Source organism: Leptopilina heterotoma, unplaced genomic scaffold, assembly GCF_015476425.1.
Source record: "Leptopilina heterotoma isolate Lh14 unplaced genomic scaffold, ASM1547642v1 Lhet_392, whole genome shotgun sequence".
NCBI classification, from domain to species: domain Eukaryota; kingdom Metazoa; phylum Arthropoda; class Insecta; order Hymenoptera; family Figitidae; genus Leptopilina; species Leptopilina heterotoma.
The window spans coordinates 1-19,939 of record NW_025111060.1 but is presented as its reverse complement, the minus strand read 5'-3'; the positions used below and the strand labels follow the sequence as shown (position 1 = coordinate 19,939).

The window sequence follows — 19,939 nt, the reverse complement described above, 5'->3', positions numbered from 1 at the left end:
AATTATTAATATTAAAATTAATAAAATTATTAATAGGTATTAAAATTACTTAAATTATTAATATTGAAATTAATAAAAATGATTAATATTCAAATATTACCGTTGAAAGTAAATCTGTAAAGTCATAACGAAGATTATCAACTGCATTTTGTTCCTCTTGTGTAAAACTAATGTTATATTTGGACATTAAAGCGTAAGTTTCTTCTATTGCAATTAATTCAATATCCAAAGATATAAAATCATTTCGAATCTCTCCGAGACATTTCATTGCAATTCTCACATCTTCCAAATCGTTAATATCCCTCGATAGCACTTGATTTTTTTCCTCTATGTATCCAATTAGTTTTCTCAGTTTTTCTTCATAAGTTCTCAATAAAATTTCTCCAAAAATCATTTTCCAACATTCGGCCTCCTTCATCAAGGAAAACTTCAATTTATCTAAAAAAGAAACAAATAATATATTTTTTTAATTATAAAATAAATTTATTACAGCTTTTATTACTTTTATACAATTTTATAGAAATTTATTACAGAATTTCTAATTACAGAAATATAAAATAAAAGTAAAAAATAAAATTTCTTATGAAAAAAAGCAAAATTAATAAATATTTCAATGAAAGGTTTAGCCTTGACATTGAGAGAGCGTAAACAAGAGTTATGAGAAAATAAATTTAATTACCCATATTTATTTGTATACAACCAACAATATAGAATTCTGGCAAATTATTTATTTCGAGAAAGAGATTTTCAAATTCATCAAATTTATTTTTAATATCAACGACAATTGGCTCGGCATTAATGAATCTTTCTAATTGATCGCTTTTATCGTCGGCCCAAATGAAAGAGAAACGTTGATATGACTAAATTTAGACAATTTTGTATTTAAAATATCTATTTACTTTATCGTTATATTTTTATATGGAAAATCAATTAATTACCAAATTAAAAAAAAATTAATTCAAAAAATTTACCTTCGCCAGCAAGAAAATATCATCTTTTAATATCGATATCGATCCTTGTAAATTTAACATCGATCGTATAATTTCTCGACGATCGGAAATAATTTCATAGTAATTTTTCAAATTATCCTCATCGTAACCTGCAAAAAAAAAAAATTAATATAGAAAAAACATGAATAATTTTACGAAACTTAAAAATATAACCAATTTTTTATTAAATTTTTTCAGTCATAGAGATTTTTAATTTCTCTCCAAAAGAATGATTTTACTTTTAGAGAAAAAATTATCGAATAAAAAATTTGGAAAGTTAAAACAAAATTATTTTAATAAATTTAAATAAAAATTGGAAAAATGTTTTTTAAAAGAACAACGAAATATTATAATTTAAATACTTTCGTCTTCATAAAAAAATTCTTCATTTCTAAAATTTCTCTGGCCCCACATCACAATTTCTTTACTAATACCAACAATGTTTGTAATAAAATTACTGAAACATTGTTGCAATTCTTCGACACTTGGCGACAATAAAATTTGCGGTATTTTCAATACAAATTCTGTCAAAAATAATGGCGGTTCTGTTCCTTCAACAATATTTTCACTCACAAAAAGACTGCAAAACATTTTTTGTAATTTAATAAAAACAAATTTAAAAAAACAGAATAGAAAAACACAAATAAATTTTTTTCAGATAAATATAAACAAATACAAAAAAAATAAACAAATAAATATAGAAATGTAAAAGAATACAAAATGTTAAGTAATATGAAAAATAAAAAACAAATATAAAGTAAATATAAAGAATAAAATACAAATATAAAGGAAATGTAAAAGAATACAAAATGTTAACATTTTGTAAAAATTAAAAAAATTAGAAACAAATATAAAATAAATGTGAAAAATAAATAAAAAATATGAAATAAATGAAATAAGTAATTAAATTATTATAAATAAAGTTTCTAAATTATCTCTTCTGCAAACCTATTTGCTCGCACTCGTCTCTTCAACATTGTCAATGAATTTTTTGTACATTTCACCAAAGCGTCTATTAATTTAAAATTAAAATACGCAAACAATTCAATACACTCATTATGCAATTGTGTTAAATTGACTTTTGCATTTCCATCCACTCGACCGAATCCTAAACATAGTTATCAAATTAATTCCCCTTTTAACAAAAATAAATTTAACTAAACAAAAATTCAAATAACATTTTTTTTTAAATTCATTTTTTAGTCGAAAATTAAATACCCGATTCAAAATCCTTAGTGAGCTTAGTTAACGAACTAACGGGTTTATTAACTTTATCAGGATCGAGCCAATCATATTTCTCCTCTAAAATATTCGGATCGTCAACTAAATCCAACAGTTTATTTATAATATCAATGACAGATTTTTCTGCCATCGTGGAATTTTCTCTTAGTTCGATTGTAATTAAATTTCTGAATGTGAAATTTATTCTTAAAAATTCTCTCGCAGTTAATGGATATTTCTCTAGTTTTATTAATTTCGTTTCTGTAATTTTAGTGAAAATTTCATCGACTATTGCTTCTTTTATGTATTTCACTTCTTTGACAAATGTCTCAACGTCTTTCAATGTGACTTCTATTAGGTCGCAAATTTCCTCAATTCTCAATGAGGACCATGTTATTATTGACAAGCACGGCTGAAAAGCATCTTCCAATTTCACAAACAAGGGTTTCATTAAATTTAGAAATATTAGAGGAATCGAGCGTCTGTAAATGAAAATTGTGCAAGGACAATTTTTAATGAAATTGTTAAATTAATCGAATTACTCAAATTACTCAAAATAATCAAAACAATCAAAATAATCAAAATAATCGAAATAATCAAAATAATCAAATTAATTAAATTAATAAAAATAAAAAAAATTAATTAATTTGACAAGAATTAAAAACTGAAGGAGATGAAAATTTATGCGAAGGGAAAATTAATTTATAGATATTTTTTTAATTTATTACCTGATAGTGTCATTTCTCTGGACCAAATACTTCACCGTTTCATAGGATCCAAATAGATTTTCCTTGCACAAATTTACAATTTTTATAAACTCCGGCACTTCTAGTCCAAATTTTGACATATGCTCTGATTCTCGAATTACCTCAGTAACGTAGGGATCATAATTTAGAATGTATTTGTTTGTTTTTGGATTTCGTAGAAGAAGAGGCGACGCAAGTACCAAACGTACCTGGAAAATTGAGAAATAATTTTCTAAATATTCTCAAAAAAAAGAAAAATAACTAAAAATATAAAAAATATAAAAAAATAATTTTAAAATTTGTTTTTCAAATTTTATCAATTGTTTGTAAAAAGAGAATAAACTTACCACGTGGGAAGAATCGAACCAAGCTTTATGATGAATCATTTCATAATGAATAAAAACTCTTATTATCACATTATACATTCGAATAACTCTTTGTGTTTTCTCGTGTTTAATTATTCGTTCACGTGATTTGAAAATTGCCATCGGTGTCTCAATTCGTTTGAAAAGTTGTCTAATCCACAATATTCGACTTGAAATTGGAGGAATATTCCGAGATGTATCGGGCGACGATCTATTTTCATTGTAACTGTCACGAATGTTTTCTATTTCCTTCTGATAAGATGCAACGAGTTCCAAATATTTTCGATCGATGTGCAATACTTTTAATTTCAATTTTTCGAATCTTTAAAAACAAATTAACTCTTAACTAATAACTATTAAATAATTAATAATGAACTATTTAAAAAATTTAAAAAATTCTTTTTTCGAATTTAATTACCTGGCTACGAAATGAAGCGCCTGAGTTGTGGTAGGAACTTGAGAAATAGAATTGAAGAAAAAATTCCTCAGTTCCACTTCAGTGTCAGCCACATTTGTCTTGAATTCCTTGTAATCGTGTTCAAAGGCAAATTTTCTATAGTCCAAGGGATCGTAAGTTTTCGAGGCGATTTTTTCGAAAAAAGATGTAAATTTTTGAGCAAAATTATCTATTCCCTCAATAGCCGAACTATGTATAATTGAGTACTCAAGAGTTATGTTTAAAACATCAATGATCTGAAAAATAGTTTATTTACTTTTTCTTCTCTATTAATTAATACTAACAAATGTCACGCTTCGAAACAATTCGAATTATTTTTTTAAATAATAAAATCTTTGCAAAAATTCAATTAGGGTAAATGCACTAGTAGTCGGACACTTAAGGATACAATCTTAAATTATGCTTTTTTTCTTGAAATAGCAAATATCTACTGTGTTTATAAGCACATTATTAATTAAAGGAGTTCTTCAGGATTAAAAATCATATAAATTTGTTACAAATAGTTGAGTATTTAATAATAAATATAAACATTTTAATAAAAAATTACGAATGCTTTAGTAGTCGGACACTTTTTCCCCTTGTTTCTATAGTCGGACATCTGTCAGATATTTTGGATTTATAAAGTAAAACAGATAATTTTTTAATTGCTATCTGCTGGAAAATGGAATTAAAGCAAATTAGAAGTTATTAATATAATATTTAAACCCTATAAGTTTTAATATTTATGATTAATTATCAACAAAACTTTGTGCCACTCATCGCGCTACTCGAAAATGGTTGTATCTATAGTCGGACACCATGATTTTTAAAGCATTAAATAAAATATTTCTTGTTTAATTATTTTAGAAAATAACACTATTTTAATAAAATATAAACTTCACACATTCGTCTAGTATACTTTTTAAAGCAATTATCACAATGCATTATTATTTATTTGTCAAAAAACACGAAAGTGTCCGACTACTAGTACTGTCCGACTATACCCGCACTTACCCTATTTTCAAAAAAAATTTCACGAAAGAATTCAATTTTTTTCTTAATTCGTTAAAAAATCTTCGCAAAAATTCAATTACTTTCAAAAAAAATTTCACGAAAGAATAATCTTATTTCGATATAAAATATTTCAAAAGAATTCAATTATTTTCTAAAATTTTAATAAATCCTTCGAAACCATTCATTTTTATTTATAAATAGTAAAATTCATTGCAAAAATTTTCAATACATTAAAAATTAAAATTAAAACAAAATTAAAAGGGAAAAAATTTTTAATTTGAAAAAAGTTTACTTACTTTATTTAATCTTTCCTTGAATGTATTGAACTTCCCAAAGACGTACATCTCAGAAACTTCAAATGATTTTTCTTCTGGTGATCTTTTGATTTTCTTTTTCATTTCCTTGTAATGATTATAATACTGATCACAGAGTTTAATACAATCCTAAAAGAAAAAATATTTATCAGAATTCTTCCTTATTCTTATTCTTTATCTTTCTTTACACAATCGATTTTTAAATACAATTTTCTTCCATTTTTCTACAATTTTTTACAATTTTTTTTAATTAAAATTTTTTTCAGTTTTTTACAATTTGTTTAAAGTTTTTTTAATTTTTAAATTTTTTCAAAATTTATAAGTAAGTAGAGATTTTGATCCATGGATCGAAAATTAAAAAAAAATTTTTTACAATTTTTTCCGCAATTTTTAAAAAATAATTCTTACCTTCATTCGTGAAATCATTGCTGACTTTGCGTCTTGCCAAACTTTCAACGTTCCATTTTCGGTTAAATAGGATTTACACGTAACAATTAATTGATTTGTTATCTAAACAATTTTTTGTTCCAAATAAAATATCTTTCAAAATTGAGACATTCGTTTTTTTTTGTATTTTTTAAAGATAAAGAACTTTGGTTCTCAGAGAAAAATAATTTTAATATTTACCTTAACAAACACGGCAGTGACCATTTGTCTTGTGTTAAAAAAACGTGACGTTGTATAAACCATGTGAATCGCATACATCAAGGCTGGCAAATAATTTCCAATTTCCGTCGGATCTAATTGATACAAAGGTTTAATGAACTTTTCCAATGAGTCCAAATATTTCTCATTATCTCGCGCCATAATTTCAATCGTCATCACTTCATCTTCCAATTTATTCCATTTCTGCCGAAAAAAAAGACAAAAAGATAAATTTAAAAATTAAAAATTGTAATTAAAATTAAGTTAATTAAAAATAAAAATAATTCAATTACTATAGTAAATTTAAATTTATTATTATTCTAATTAATTAATTATTCTAATTTTTATTGAAAAAGAATATTCATTGTAATGAAATAAATATGTCAAAAAAAGGAGATAAAAATAAAGAAATAAAATTCATACAAAATAAGAAGAAATTTAATTAAATACCTTAATAACTTTGGATTTTGTAATTTCGAGAAATTTTAATAATCGTTGTGTTTCTTGTTTCTCTATGTATTCGGTAATTGTTGAAAAGCAAATTAATACTCTTCGCCAATAGAAATATTCCTCCCGTGGTCCAGCAATCTCCGATTCTCTCCTTAATTGTTGACTTTGTACAACAGACTTTAGAGTAAAACAAAAAAAAAAAAAAAGAATTAAAAATAAAAATTAAAAGAATATTTATATTAATATTGAAAATTTATACCTTTTTTATAATTTTCATCCATTCGTTTACAATATCTTCAACTTGTAACAATACCTCATAAGAATTACTACAACTCTTAAGTTCCTCTGGATTCGCTAAACATTTCTGATAAAAATTCCAATCGGTGAAGAATTTTGCATCAATTTTGTACTCCATTTCGGTAACTAAAAAATAAAGGACAAATAATATATTAACAGAAATTATTAATATTATTATTATTACTATCATTGTAGTTTGAACTTAATTTCAGAAAAATAAAATTATTTTTAAACAATTTTTACTGTACTGTTGAGAAATTTGCAAAAATCTTTAAAGTCGCCAATAAAATCGTCCTTCAATTTTCGATTCGTCTCAGTTTTAAACAATTCACCCCATTCAGAGCATGCAATTAAAACTGTCTTACGTAATAAATTCGTAAGTCGGGAAATTTGTGATTGAATTTTTTCCGATTCTGAATTAACATCAACGAAAGCGTAATACGTTTCCTGTTAGAAAAAAAATGTATGGCAAATATTTCCTTCTTTAGAAAATTATATAATAATATTTAATATGTAATCTATAATAAACTAATTTATCAAAGTAATAATAAAAATATGAACGAATTGAATAATAAATTAATAAATTGAATTGAAATAGTAAATAAATCACTAATGAAAAAATGAGATAAATATAATGCTAAATAAAATAACACTACCAATAATGGAAATTTAAAATAATGCTAATTCTGAAAGTAAATATTTTAAAATACAGTAAATAAATACTTCCAACAATTGTTCCATTTCGTATTCAATGTCAGAGCGTAAACGATAAACAAAGACACATTTCCCATATTTATTTTCTGAATTTTTGTCAATAATAACAGATCGTAAAATTGTTTCCTCTTTTATAGATTCTGGTGTCCAGCAACCAGTTTCTATAGAAAATAAATATTAGATTACTCGACAATCAATTCTGAGTGAAAAAAAATTTTTCCACTTGAATTCAAATAATTAAATGGAAAATTCATTTTCTATGTCTTTTTATTTCTTCATTATCATTATTTTTTAAAATTGCATTAATATTTAAGTAAAATAAAGAAAATAAATATATTTTCATTCTTTTATTTAAATTGAATTGATATACAAACAAAATAAAGAAAATAAATATATTTTCATTCTTTTATTTAAATTGAATTGATATTCAAACAAAATAAAGAAAATAAATATATTTTCATAATTTCCTCTCAATTTCATTTTAATTGAATTGAATATTCAAACAAAATAATGAAAATAAAGAAAACAAATTTTTTAATTTAAATACAAACGCAGAAAATAAATTTAAAAATGATCTATTTCATTAAATAAATGGAGAAAAAGAAATTAAAATTGTTCAATTACCAAAGGAAGGTGGAGACACTTGTTGCAATTGCAAGGCAATTATTTGTCTTCCACCTTTTTTGAAAAAATCAAGAAAAGAATCTATATATTCATCCTTATCAATAATTCCTTCGACCACTGATGAAAATTCGATATTTAAAATAGTACCAATCACATCCAAAACATGCGAATAAGATTGATTTTTCAATAACAATTCTTGTCTTTCGTTCCGAAGTTTTCTGTATTTTATCTATTTGAATATATTTTCCGTTAATTAATAATTAATCCTGTATAATTAATTATGATTTCTATTTATTTTAAAATAAAACGGAAAACAATTAAAAATAGAAATTTTCGAAATTGAAAAATCAACACTAAACAAAAGTAAATGAACAAGTAAATTTGTTTAATTGAAAAAAAATTGTATCCACCAAACGTTGCTTAGTATTTTCCAAAAAAAGTGACTCTGCTCTTCTTTCCGGAAAGTCAGGATATTCATTTTCTATTATTGGCAATGAATAATCACGCTCTAAATTATGCGAAATATTTGACATTTTTTTTTCTCTTTTCTAAAATTTTTTTAAATGTTTTTTAGAATTTAAAGAATATTAATTAAATATTATTTCACGTTCCAAAGTTTTTCATCTTTCTTTTCAAAAACATTTTTATCAAAACGTCAACTATGAAATGAGTAGAAATTCACTCCATCAAAATAACGTTTCTCTTTTATTTTCGATATTTCAATCGCTATAAAAATTAATTTAACAATTATCAATAAACAAAATATTGATAATATTAAGGTAGATATTTCAAAATAAAAATTAAAGGATTAAATAAAAAATAGAAAGATTAATCAATATTAAAATTAAAATATTAAAATAAGTTATTGAAATTAAAAATACCAAAAATATTTAAGCAAATTTTCCCCTACGAGCCTGAGAATGATTTCAATAATTACCTTTTAGATTCGAAAATCGACGAATAACGCGACGAATGAAAGAGCAAAATATTTTGATTCGCTTGAATTGAAAACTTTGCTCCTCCCTCAGATTTCGTCCATAAATATTCCTTCAATTTTGGGAACTTCTCATTACTGTCTTGTCCCTGAATGTGAAAATTAATTTTAATTATTGTCTCTAAAAGAGAATTTAATTTTGCATCGTCTAAATAAACATTAAATGTATAAATAAAAAGTGAAACTAAAAGTATAAATAAAAAGTGTAACTAAAAGTATAAATAAAATTTATAACTAAACATATAAATAATAATTAATAGAACAGTATAAATAAATAAATAAATCAATTTTAAGTGAATAAATATTAAAGAAGAAAATGCCGAACATTAAAAAGAATGTTGAAGAAGTTGAAGTAATGAAAGAGGATGACGAATGCAGTAAAAATGATTCAAGCTCAGAAAACTCAAAGTCTGAAAATGAATCCGAAGAATCTGATGAAGCATCTTCAGCAGCAGCACTACCACCAGTAGTTGTGAAAAAACAAGAAATGAAGAGAAAAATGAAAAAAACCAAAGAATCACCACCACCAAAAAAAGCTAAAAAGAAAATGACAACATCAAATAAACAAGATAGTGCAGCATCCACTAGTGGACATCATCGTGCACAACCTAAAAAAAAGAAAACAAACAACTACAGTATCTACATTTACAAAGTTTTTAAACAAATAAACGAAGAATCCAGCATATCAACCAAAGCTATGGCAGTAATAAATGATTTTATGGTGGACATATTCGAACGTATTGCAAGGGAAGCTGCTGAACTTTGTAAGAAAAATCAGACAAAAACATTAGGATCAAGAGAAATACAAACGGCAGTGAAATTACTTTTTCCTGGCGAATTGGCTAAACATGCAATGAGCGAAGGAGGTAAAGCTTTAAAAAATTATAACAAAAATAAATAAAAATAAATCAAAATTTCGCACAATATTTGGTATCTCAATTGTGGAATTTTGTATGCCGAAATATTTCTTTTATGAATTTTCCTAAATTCTTAATTATTTATTATACCAAGTATTTTTTCATATTTAATATATAAATATTTAATATATAATATGAGTTCGTAGAATTCATTAATAATTATTAATTACTAATTCACTAATTCACAAAAAAATGGCCCTTTTCAGGGCCGCCAAATTTTTATACGTTGGAATTACTTTTGGTTCTTTAAAAATTTACATAAGTATGTATTTTATTGTCCATTTGTCATTTATTTTTATTTAATAATTATTACCCTTATAATTATTAACTAAAAATATTTAATTTCAAATAGCAAATGTTATTTGTGGTATTTAATTTATTATTATTATTATTATGTAAATTTCACATTTATTTAATTTCAAATTTCAATTTTTAAATGATTTCAGATTCAAAATTTTTAAAAATTCACTTACTAACTATTTAAATATTATCATTATTTATTAGGTCTTAAAATATTAATAAAATTCTTTGAAAGAATTCAATTATTTTCTAACATTTTTTAAATATTGTTAGTTAAAAAAATTCTAATATTTAAAAAAAAATTTCATCTTTTAAAATAAATAAAAAATGCTTATTAACGAAAAGTGGTAAAAAATAATGTAATTTATAAATTTTTCTTGACATAATTATAATAAAAATAATAATACTAAAAATAATAATACTAAAAATAATAATGCTAATAATTTTTATATTACCTTTCAGAAAATACTGGATTCGAATTGAAAATTTCTCCTTCTCCCTTAAATTTTCATGCTAATGTTCTCCGCATGGATCGATGGATCCATTTTTTAATTGTTTCTGAAAAAAGAATTTAATTTTTAAAATTAGTGCCAAAATTTGGAAGTAATTATTAAAATAATAAATATTAAGTAACAGCAATTAAAAAAAATTCTTTGTGAAATATTTATTTACTATCTATTTATAAAGAAAAAAAAACCTATTAAACAAAAATTAAATTTTTCATATTTCTGAAATATTTCACTATGCATACAAATTTTTCTCTACAGTTGAATAATTTTTGTATTTGAATAATATTTTCCTTCAATTTAATTTAATTTGTTTTTTTCTAAATTTGTTTTTGCTCCAGTTTGCCAATATTTGACAATCGGAAAGAGAGAGAGAGAGAGAGAGAGAGAGTTTTCTTCGAATGAAAAAGAAGAATCTTTTTTATCTAAATAAATTTTTGATTGTATAAACAGGTAGCGCAAGTCTTTCCTCCTCTTCGCAAAAGGTTCAGTTTCAGTGCAACTCTCGTCGCGATTGTAGACCTCTCATCGTTTTTAGTAAGACCGCAGTCCACGTGTATTTTTTTTTCAACATTTGCAAAAATTTAAAAATTCATTTATTTATTTATTTGCAAAATCTATTTTTATCTAATTTTAAAGAAACTTCAGACTTAAGTAAAATATTTCAAGGAAATTACTTTTTTATACTCATAAAATCGACTTTTTGTTTCAAACTTAAAAATCTAGAGTTGATGAAATAATTTTAATTGATAAGTTAATTGTTTGTTGATCTATATTAATAATGCTCTCGTTAAATAAAAAAAAATGTATTTTGTTTAAAAAAAGAAACAAAGTTGCTACAAATACACCAGGAAATTATCGAACATAACGTACAGGAAGTGGTTTAAAATTCTATCTGAGGAATGAATGGGATTGAATTCCCATGAGGAAGAATTAAGTCGCACTGCAAATTGAATTTTCGTTTTAAATAAATATCACAGCTATTTATATCTTTACTAATTTTTAAAAGAAAACAATAGGAACAATCAAAGTGGAGGCCAGTGACGAAAAGAAACCCTTAATACCATCAACATCAACTTCAATTGGCCACGAAAGAGTTTCCTATCATTCAGTTATATTTGTGAGTATAAATTTTTTTTTATGAATTACTATCTCCAAGTGTACAAATTTCCTATTTCTTTCTGATTCATATTATGATTATGATTAATATTCATATTTATTATTTAAATATTTAATATATTTAATTAAAAAATATCTAATTAATACTAGTAAAATAAAGTGAAAAATTTATTTAAAAAATAATTTTTGCATAAAGTTAAGTTTTAATTTATTTTTTTCAATTAATTTAAAAATTTTAAATTTATTCCTCTTGTATTAACAAAAATTTATTGTATTTGTTATATTTTAAGCTATAAACTGACTCGAAAGAATTTTTTCTTAACACGTAATCTAACCACATATATTGAATTGCATCAATTACGTGATAAATCTTCTGGATTTTTAAAATATTCCTGTATAACTGGATTTTACCTTGAGTTTTTCTATGTTAAAAAATCGAAATATAATATTGATTTATATAAATTTACTCAATATTAATTCAAAAAAAAAAAAAAAATATTTTTATCCAGAAATTTTCTTCAAGAGAAAAGAATTATTTATTCCGAATAATTGACAATAAAAGAATATAATAATTGGGAAACATTGAGAATTAGTAATCATAATAAATATTTCTTATTTAAAGAGTAATATAAAGGGGACGAACAGACTGTTTGAAACCCTAGCAAGAATAATGGTATTTAGCATCATTTTGGCTTCACACCAGAAATTTAACACCGACTCAAATAATTCAGAAATGTCAATAAACTCTTGTTTCTTTCTTTATAGAAATAAATAAAAATTATTCAATAATTCAAGTTTAAAATTTAATTTTTTATAAAAGTAGAATAAATTGAAGCAAATTATTATTTAGTTATTTTAGTATTTATTTTAAATATTAAGTAAATTTAAAATTAAAAGGAAAATAAATTTAAAAGTATTTTAAAATTCTTTTATATTAAAATCTCTCAAATATGTTACAAAAAAAACAAAATAAATAAATAATTAGAATTTCAGAAAATAAAAATCTAACGGTTAACCAGAGTTATGGTGGACAATAAATTTAATTTTTATTGCTCAAGTGAAAATGTAATTTTTACGTGGTTAACCCATAAATTATTTTTCACTCAGTGCATCTGACCACATGAAAAATGTCTCTCTTGTTTGACATAACAAGTAGTCATTGCCAACTTTGTATCTTAATTATTTGTATTTTAATTGTTCCAAAAATAAAAGTTATGGAATTAATTTTTAAAAAGGAATATGATTATTATAAAAATATTTAAAATTATTCTAATAAAAAAATGAAATTGATTTTAAAAATTAATTTTTAAAAAACGAAAGTGATTAATTCTAAAAATATTTATAATTATTTCTATTTTGCAAACTATTAATAACGTTTTTCTTTTTTGAAAAATATTTATAATTATTGGTAATAAAAATTGTGTAGAATTTTCATTGTTGAATTATTTTAAAGGATGCTCACCTCGGGATAACGTCTCAAACTCGAACACCTGAGGCCTCATTGCAAATGGAACCGATGCAAGGCTCAACATCGGAAAAAATTAATCCAAATGATGCATCCGATAAAATCACTTATACCTGGAGTGATGTAAATGTTTTTGCCGCAACGGAAAGTGAGCGTTTTTGGAAGAGGATGCTGTGGAGGAATTCCAGACGACCTGTTCAACAGAAACATCTTCTTAAAGATGGCAAGTCACAGAATTCTTAATCTACGCATAATCTATTAATTTCAATAATAGAATGTTTTTAATTTTAAAATTATTGTAATGAAAATCATTGAATTCTTGCGTAGAATTTTACAGTTTATAAAAATAATTGAATTGTTTTCAAGAAGTTTATCATAATTTTTGGAAATAATTGAATGTTTTGCAAGAATTTTATAAAAAATTTTGAAAATAAGTTGCATTCAATCGAAAACTTTTATTAAAACGTTTAAAAATAATTAATTTTTCTTAAAAATTTTATGAAAACTGTTGAAAAAAATTGAAGTTTATTTAACATTTTTAAAAATAATTGTATTTATTTGAATTATTTATTTGAATAATTGAAATTTTGTGAAGAATTTAATCAAAATTTTTCAATATAGTTCAATTCTTTAAAGAAATTGTATTTAAAATTCTGAAAAATTAGTTTTTAAATTGTATAAAAAATAATTTAATTTTTTCAATAATTTTATAAAAAAAATTTAAATACCTTAATTTTACAGAAAAAAAGATTTTCAATAACCCGCAGGAAACGAGAAGGGAAAAATTAAAATAATTGAAAATAATTGAATTGTTTTAATGGATTTATTAAAAATTTAGAAAATAATTGAATTCTTTCGTGAAATTTTATTAAAACTGTATATATTCAAAATAATTCAATTCCTGCGGTGAATTATATTTTAATTTTTGAAAATATAAACAATAGAAATTAATTATGTACTTAAAAGTGATTTCTTTAAATTTTGTTTATGAAATTTATTTTGATTATTGAAATTTAGTTTAATCATATTTTCTTTTGTTTCAGTCAATTGTATTATTTGCTATCGATGCATTGATGGTGTCTTATCTGATGTGATCGCTCCTTACGAAACTTGCGATAAATTTTTAGATATTAATCCTACCTGTAATACTACTATATAAGTCAGTGTATGTTTAACTCATATGACTGTTTGTGAGTATGATAAATATTTATGTATTATTATTTATAATTTATTATTATTATTATTATTGAATTTTCGAAGAACTTTTTGATTATAATTGATTTAAAAAAGAATTATTATTTAAATAATTAAATTCTTGTAGAACTTGTTGATAAGAATGTATTAAAAAAAAAATTTTAGCTGAAATTTTAGATAATATTTGAAGAATTAAAAGAATTCTAATCTTTAGAAATAATAAAATTTTTTTAAAATCCAATAATTAAATGTTTAATTTCAATTTATAGCAAATACGATTATTTTAAAAACTTAAAAGAAATTGTTCATAAAATTCAATTACTTTCAAAATGTTTAATTAAAATTATTAAAGAAACTCCACTATATAAAAAAATCAAAGAAATTCTTCAACAAGAATTTAATTAGAATTTTCAAAAATTTTAACAAAATTCTTCACGAGAATTCAATTATTTTCCTGAATAACAAAATTCTTCAAACGAATTCTGTTATAATTAAATTTTTTATTAATTGTAAAATATAGAGACTGTTACCATTCTTACCAATGTCTTTAACTCTGTTAATTTCAGAATTTATTGTATAATTATTAATTTTAAGAATATTGATATTGTCTCTGCAATTATAATTTTGAATTTTTTTTTATTTAATCATGTGATAAATACTTTGCGAAACATTGTACATTTAATTTTTACAAACTTCGAAAAAATTGTGCACATTTACTTTTTAAATAATCTATGAAAAATTTTACATTTATTGTTTACATTTATAAAATTTGTAGTAGACTTATTTATCAGTCATGGAAAATTGTACATAAAGTTTTAATTCATGAAAAATTGTACGTTTAACTTTTAAATACTCCGAAAAAAATTGTTCTTTTAATTTCTTAAATTGAAAAAAAAATTTTTTCTAATAAATTTTGAGAAAATTTTAAATACGTGAATTATTTCGTGTCACAGAGCAATGCAACTCCACGTAAAATCCAATATTCGGGAGGTTTTATTGTTTCTAACCATAGCGGCGTTATTAGCAAATTATAAGTTCTCATTGGTTTCTTGTAAACTGGACACTAAATTATAGAATTTGAATTTTTAGTAAAAGAAATTTACTAATTCAATTATCATTAATTTTAAATTGAAGTTTAATTACTTTTTTAATTAATTCATTAGCAAGGTTTACTTAATTTTGAAATGTAATCATTTTAATTTCCATTTAATTTAGTACTTTAATTTACTTTAATTTATATTAGTTTAATTTAATTTAGTTTCATTAAGTTTAATTTAGTCCAAATACAATCCGTAGACAAAAACACCTTCCTGATGGACAAATTAATATAAAATAAAATTCACTCAACTAATATTGTCATTCAGACCTTTGCAAAAAATGAGGTATAAGTCCAGTTAAATTTGAGAAGGGAGGGACCTTTGCAAAAGGTAATAAAAAGGAGAAAAGATCCCAGGAAATAAACAGGACAATAGCAGTGACGTTGAGGAGATTATGACGTCATATTTCTTGGAAATTTAATCATTTGTCTCTCTCACTCTCAGAAAAAAATTAACTTTTCAAAAAAATTTAATTTTTGTTTTTTATAAACCGGACAGAAAATGAGAATAAAAACATTTAAATTTTGAAAAAATGTAAATAAAATTATTTAAGATTTAAAAAGATTAAAATAAAATTATTCAAATTTTAAAAAAATTAAAATAAAATTATTGAAAGTTGGAAAAAATATAATTATTTAAAATTATTTTAAAATAAAAAAAGTTATTTAAAATTTGATAAAATAAAAAAAATGTATTTAAAAATTAAAAATTTAAATCACTAAACAATTTTAAAAAATCATTGAAAATTAGAAATTTTAATTTAAATAATTAAAAAAGCTTTTTTAAACTTACTGCGGATATTCACAACCTATCCCAGACCTGTATCCTGGAGTAGCACACGTTCGATGCATCTTTGGGCACTAAAAGAACACTTATTCCCTCGCGGTTTTAACCCTGACGACACTTTGCCAATGTTTTTGGATAAAATCTTGGAAAATATCCAAAATAATCCAAATTTGTCCAGAGAAATCCAATGTCTCCAAATTTATCCAAAAATGTCCTGTGTTTCCATCTTATCCAAACGTATCCAAAAAATTTTCAATAGCGTCCAAAGAAATGCATATGTCCACCAGCATATGTCCACCATATGTTCACTAACAACTGAAGAAATGTCTGCAACTTAAATGCCCATTACCGTTAATTGATATTTAATGAATTTTAATTTCCGTTGAAATTTAGTCATTTTTCGCATTCTTTTGGGCAAAATTAAAATTTTCTAAAATTTTTCTAATGATTTTTTATATTTTTCTCGTGTAATAAAAAGAACAAAAGAGATTCCCCTCTAAGTCATCTCTTTTGTTTTTTTATTACACGCAAATTGTAAAAATAATAATTAAAAAATTTTTGAAAATTTTAGTTTTGCCCAAAAGAGCGCGAGAAATGACTAAATTTCAACGGAAATTAAAAAGTCATTAAATATCAATTAAAGTTAATGGGCATTGACGTGACAGACATCTTTTCAGACATTTTTTTTCTCTCTCACTCTTATAGAGAAAATAAAACTTTTAAAAATATTTAAAAAACTATTTAAATTATAAAAAAATGTAAATAAAATTATTTAAAATTCGAAAAAATTGAAATAAAATTATCTAAAGTTGGAAAAAATATAATTACTCAAAATTTGAAAAAATAAAATAAAACTAATTAAAATTTAAAAAAACGAAAATAAAGGTAATTGAAAATTATTTAACATTTAAAAAAATTAAATCACTAAAAATTATTTAAAATTTTTTTAAAAATTATAAATTTCAATTTAAAAATTTAAAAATATTTTTTTAACTTACTGCGTTTAGTCTCAGCCCATGATCGTGACCATCCTTGGAGGAAATCTTGATTGATGACGCACTTCCAGAGATATAACACTCCAAAAACAAAAATTGAAATTTCTCCGAACTTTAGAACTTGGTTTCTGCCCCAACGACACTTCACAGTGCTTTTGAATAAATGCACTTTATTTTTGAAAAATATAAAAAAAATCCAAATTTATCCAAACATGTCTAGTGTTTCCAAACGTATCCAAAAATCACCAAAGATATCCACAGTATCCAAAAATATCTAAACAGATTCGAAGGAATCCAACAGCGACGTGTTACAGGCCCGAGGTTCAGTTGCAACTGAATAAATGTCTGTTACGTGAAAGCTCATTAACTTTAATTGATATTTAATGACTTTTTAATTTCAGTTGAAATTTAGTCATTTTTCGCGTTCTTTTGAGAAAAACTAAAATTTTCAAAAATTTTTAAATTATTTTTTGTATTTTTTGCGTGTAATAAAAAGAACAAAAGAGTAATAAAGAGTAATAAAAAGAACAAAATCTAATTAATAAAAATGACTAAAAAAAGTCTAAAAACAATTTATTTATACTACAAAAATTATTATTGACATTAAATTAAACCCCCTTTCAAAGGAGGGACACTTTCCAAATTTTCAAAAATTTTTTTTTCTTCAAAAGGGGAAACCTTTCCAAATTTTTTTTTTCAAAAGACCGAACTTTTTAAATTTGACCGAAATTAAAAAAATTGTTATTGATGTTCTTGAGACAAGATCATCAAAATCATACCCTAATCTTCATCCTAGCCTATGCTAACTATAGCAGAAACTTAGGGCAACCTTCAAGCTTCAATTTGGTTCTACCTAGAGCATTATATCTAGCATAGGTGAATAAGGCTAGATAATTTTCAATATAATATATACTTTACATACACCAATAGATTCGTCTTGATACAAAGAATAAGAGATTTGATTTTTTTTTCGATAAATAATAACATTTTATTATATAGCAACATAATTTCGCGGAAAGAACTCATTTTTTGATAAAAATGCGAATATTTCAGCAAAAAAAAACAAAACAAAACAAAAAACTGTTTTTGAAAATTTTTAATTTTTTATATTTTTTTGCTTTAACAAAATATTACAATAATTATAAAAAAATTAATAGTTAAAATACAGTATACAACAAATAAATGTCATTTTCAATAATTACACGAAATTGTTAAATCTTTTAAACAAAACATTTGCATGTTTGCAAATTTAAAAATTCAATATTTTAAATAACAGTCAATTAAAAAAAAAGTTTTTTAAAAATGTTTGTTTTATTGTAAGCTACATATTTTTATAATAGTTATAACATTTTAAAAATCCATAAAATTTTTTGACCTAGTTAAGCTGACCTGGCCCAAAAACTTAAAAAAAAAAAAAAAAAAAAAAAAAAAAATAACTTTCTACGAAAAAATGTTGTAGAGAAAAGTTGTTTGTATGATCTAACACAGAAGAAAAAAAAATTTTTGCAATTTTTTTGGATTTTTTTTTTGCCAAAAAAATCACGAAATCTTCATCCCAGCCAATTCAAACAACATTATAAATGTAGGGCAACTTTCAAGCTTTCATTTGGTTCTAATTAGAGCATGATATCTAGCACAGGTAAAAAGTTATAGTGGTTTGAAAAAGAACTTGAAATTTTTGCAAAAAAAATAAAAGTTGGAAAGGTGGGGACCTTTGAAGAAAATAAAATTTTTGCAATTTTTTTGGATTTTTTATTTTGCCAAAAAAATCCCGAAATCTTCATCCCAGCCAATTCAAACAACATTATAAATGTAGGGCAACTTTCAAGCTTTCATTTGGTTCTAATTAGAGCATGATATCTAGCACAGGTAAAAAGTTATAGTGGTTTGAAAAAGAACTTGAAATTTTTGCAAAAAAATAAAAGTTGGAAAGGTGGGGACCTTTGAAGAAAATAAAATTTTTGCAATTTTTTTGGATTTTTTATTTTGCCAAAAAATCCCGAAATCTTCATCCCAGCCAATTCAAACAACATTATAAATGTAGGGCAACTTTCAAGCTTTCATTTGGTTCTAATTAGAGCATGATATCTAGCACAGGTAAAAAGTTATAGTGGTTTGAAAAAGAACTTGAAATTTTTGCAAAAAAATAAAAGTTGGAAAGGTGGGGACCTTTGAAGAAAATAAAATTTTTGCAATTTTTTTGGATTTTTTATTTTGCCAAAAAATCCCGAAATCTTCATCCCAGCCAATTCAAACAACATTATAAATGTAGGGCAACTTTCAAGCTTTCATTTGGTTCTAATTAGAGCATGATATCTAGCACAGGTAAAAAGTTATAGTGGTTTGAAAAAGAACTTGAAATTTTTGCAAAAAAATAAAAGTTGGAAAGGTGGGGACCTTTGAAGAAAATAAAATTTTTGCAATTTTTTTGGATTTTTTATTTTGCCAAAAAAATCCCGAAATCTTCATCCCAGCCAATTCAAACAACATTATAAATGTAGGGCAACTTTCAAGCTTTCATTTGGTTCTAATTAGAGCATGATATCTAGCACAGGTAAAAAGTTATAGTGGTTTGAAAAAGAACTTGAAATTTTTGCAAAAAAATAAAAGTTGGAAAGGTGGGGACCTTTGAAGAAAATAAAATTTTTGCAATTTTTTTGGATTTTTTATTTTGCCAAAAAATCCCGAAATCTTCATCCCAGCCAATTCAAACAACATTATAAATGTAGGGCAACTTTCAAGCTTTCATTT

General features: G+C 23.5%; 2 protein-coding genes across 4 annotated transcripts in view; one reads left to right on the top strand and one right to left on the bottom strand.

Annotated features, from left to right (window-relative positions):
- LOC122506074 (dynein axonemal heavy chain 8) overlaps positions 1-7,314 on the bottom strand; it is a 28,779-nt gene extending 21,465 nt beyond the window's left edge. Inside the window, exons 1-16 of the mRNA XM_043618062.1 lie at positions 7,201-7,314; positions 6,726-6,924; positions 6,440-6,603; positions 6,181-6,357; positions 5,713-5,934; positions 5,494-5,595; positions 5,068-5,214; positions 3,740-4,014; positions 3,304-3,643; positions 2,939-3,165; positions 2,208-2,692; positions 1,938-2,097; positions 1,352-1,569; positions 972-1,099; positions 680-860; positions 101-438 (exon numbers count right to left, since the gene is read on the bottom strand). Coding sequence (XP_043473997.1) covers positions 101-438; positions 680-860; positions 972-1,099; positions 1,352-1,569; positions 1,938-2,097; positions 2,208-2,692; positions 2,939-3,165; positions 3,304-3,643; positions 3,740-4,014; positions 5,068-5,214; positions 5,494-5,595; positions 5,713-5,934; positions 6,181-6,357; positions 6,440-6,603; positions 6,726-6,924; positions 7,201-7,218 — 3,381 coding nt within the window. The 5' untranslated portion in view covers positions 7,219-7,314. The remainder of the gene's footprint in view (positions 1-100; positions 439-679; positions 861-971; positions 1,100-1,351; positions 1,570-1,937; positions 2,098-2,207; positions 2,693-2,938; positions 3,166-3,303; positions 3,644-3,739; positions 4,015-5,067; positions 5,215-5,493; positions 5,596-5,712; positions 5,935-6,180; positions 6,358-6,439; positions 6,604-6,725; positions 6,925-7,200) is intronic.
- A 1,679-nt stretch (positions 7,315-8,993) lies between these two features.
- LOC122506072 (histone H2B-like) lies at positions 8,994-13,243 on the top strand. 3 transcript variants are annotated; one of them, XM_043618059.1, is made up of 3 exons: positions 8,994-9,675; positions 10,986-11,069; positions 11,358-11,528. In XM_043618059.1, exons 1-3 carry the CDS (start codon positions 9,126-9,128, stop codon positions 11,417-11,419), a joined length of 696 nt encoding a protein of 231 aa, XP_043473994.1. In that variant the 5' UTR covers positions 8,994-9,125; the 3' UTR covers positions 11,420-11,528. The 3 variants fall into 3 exon arrangements, 2 of the variants coding, with proteins under 2 accessions (XP_043473994.1, XP_043473995.1); XR_006301970.1 differs by lacking the exons at positions 10,986-11,069; positions 11,358-11,528 and adding exons at positions 11,542-11,652; positions 13,105-13,243 and having other exon boundaries at positions 8,996-9,675; XM_043618060.1 differs by lacking the exon at positions 11,358-11,528 and having other exon boundaries at positions 8,995-9,675; positions 10,874-11,010.
- The last annotated feature ends 6,696 nt before the right edge of the window (positions 13,244-19,939 follow it).

What these genes read in the sequence shown, in the direction of transcription:
- LOC122506072 (XM_043618059.1), top strand. Translation starts at nt 9,126, where the DNA reads ATGCCGAACATTAAAAAGAATGTTGAAGAAGTTGAAGTAATGAAAGAG. An exon ending in ACATGCAATGAGCGAAGGAG is followed by an intron (nt 9,676 to 10,985) that starts GTAAAGCTTTAA and finishes TTGTATAAACAG; the next exon opens with GTAGCGCAAGTCTTTCCTCC. An exon ending in TAGACCTCTCATCGTTTTTA is followed by an intron (nt 11,070 to 11,357) that starts GTAAGACCGCAG and finishes GTTTAAAAAAAG; the next exon opens with AAACAAAGTTGCTACAAATA.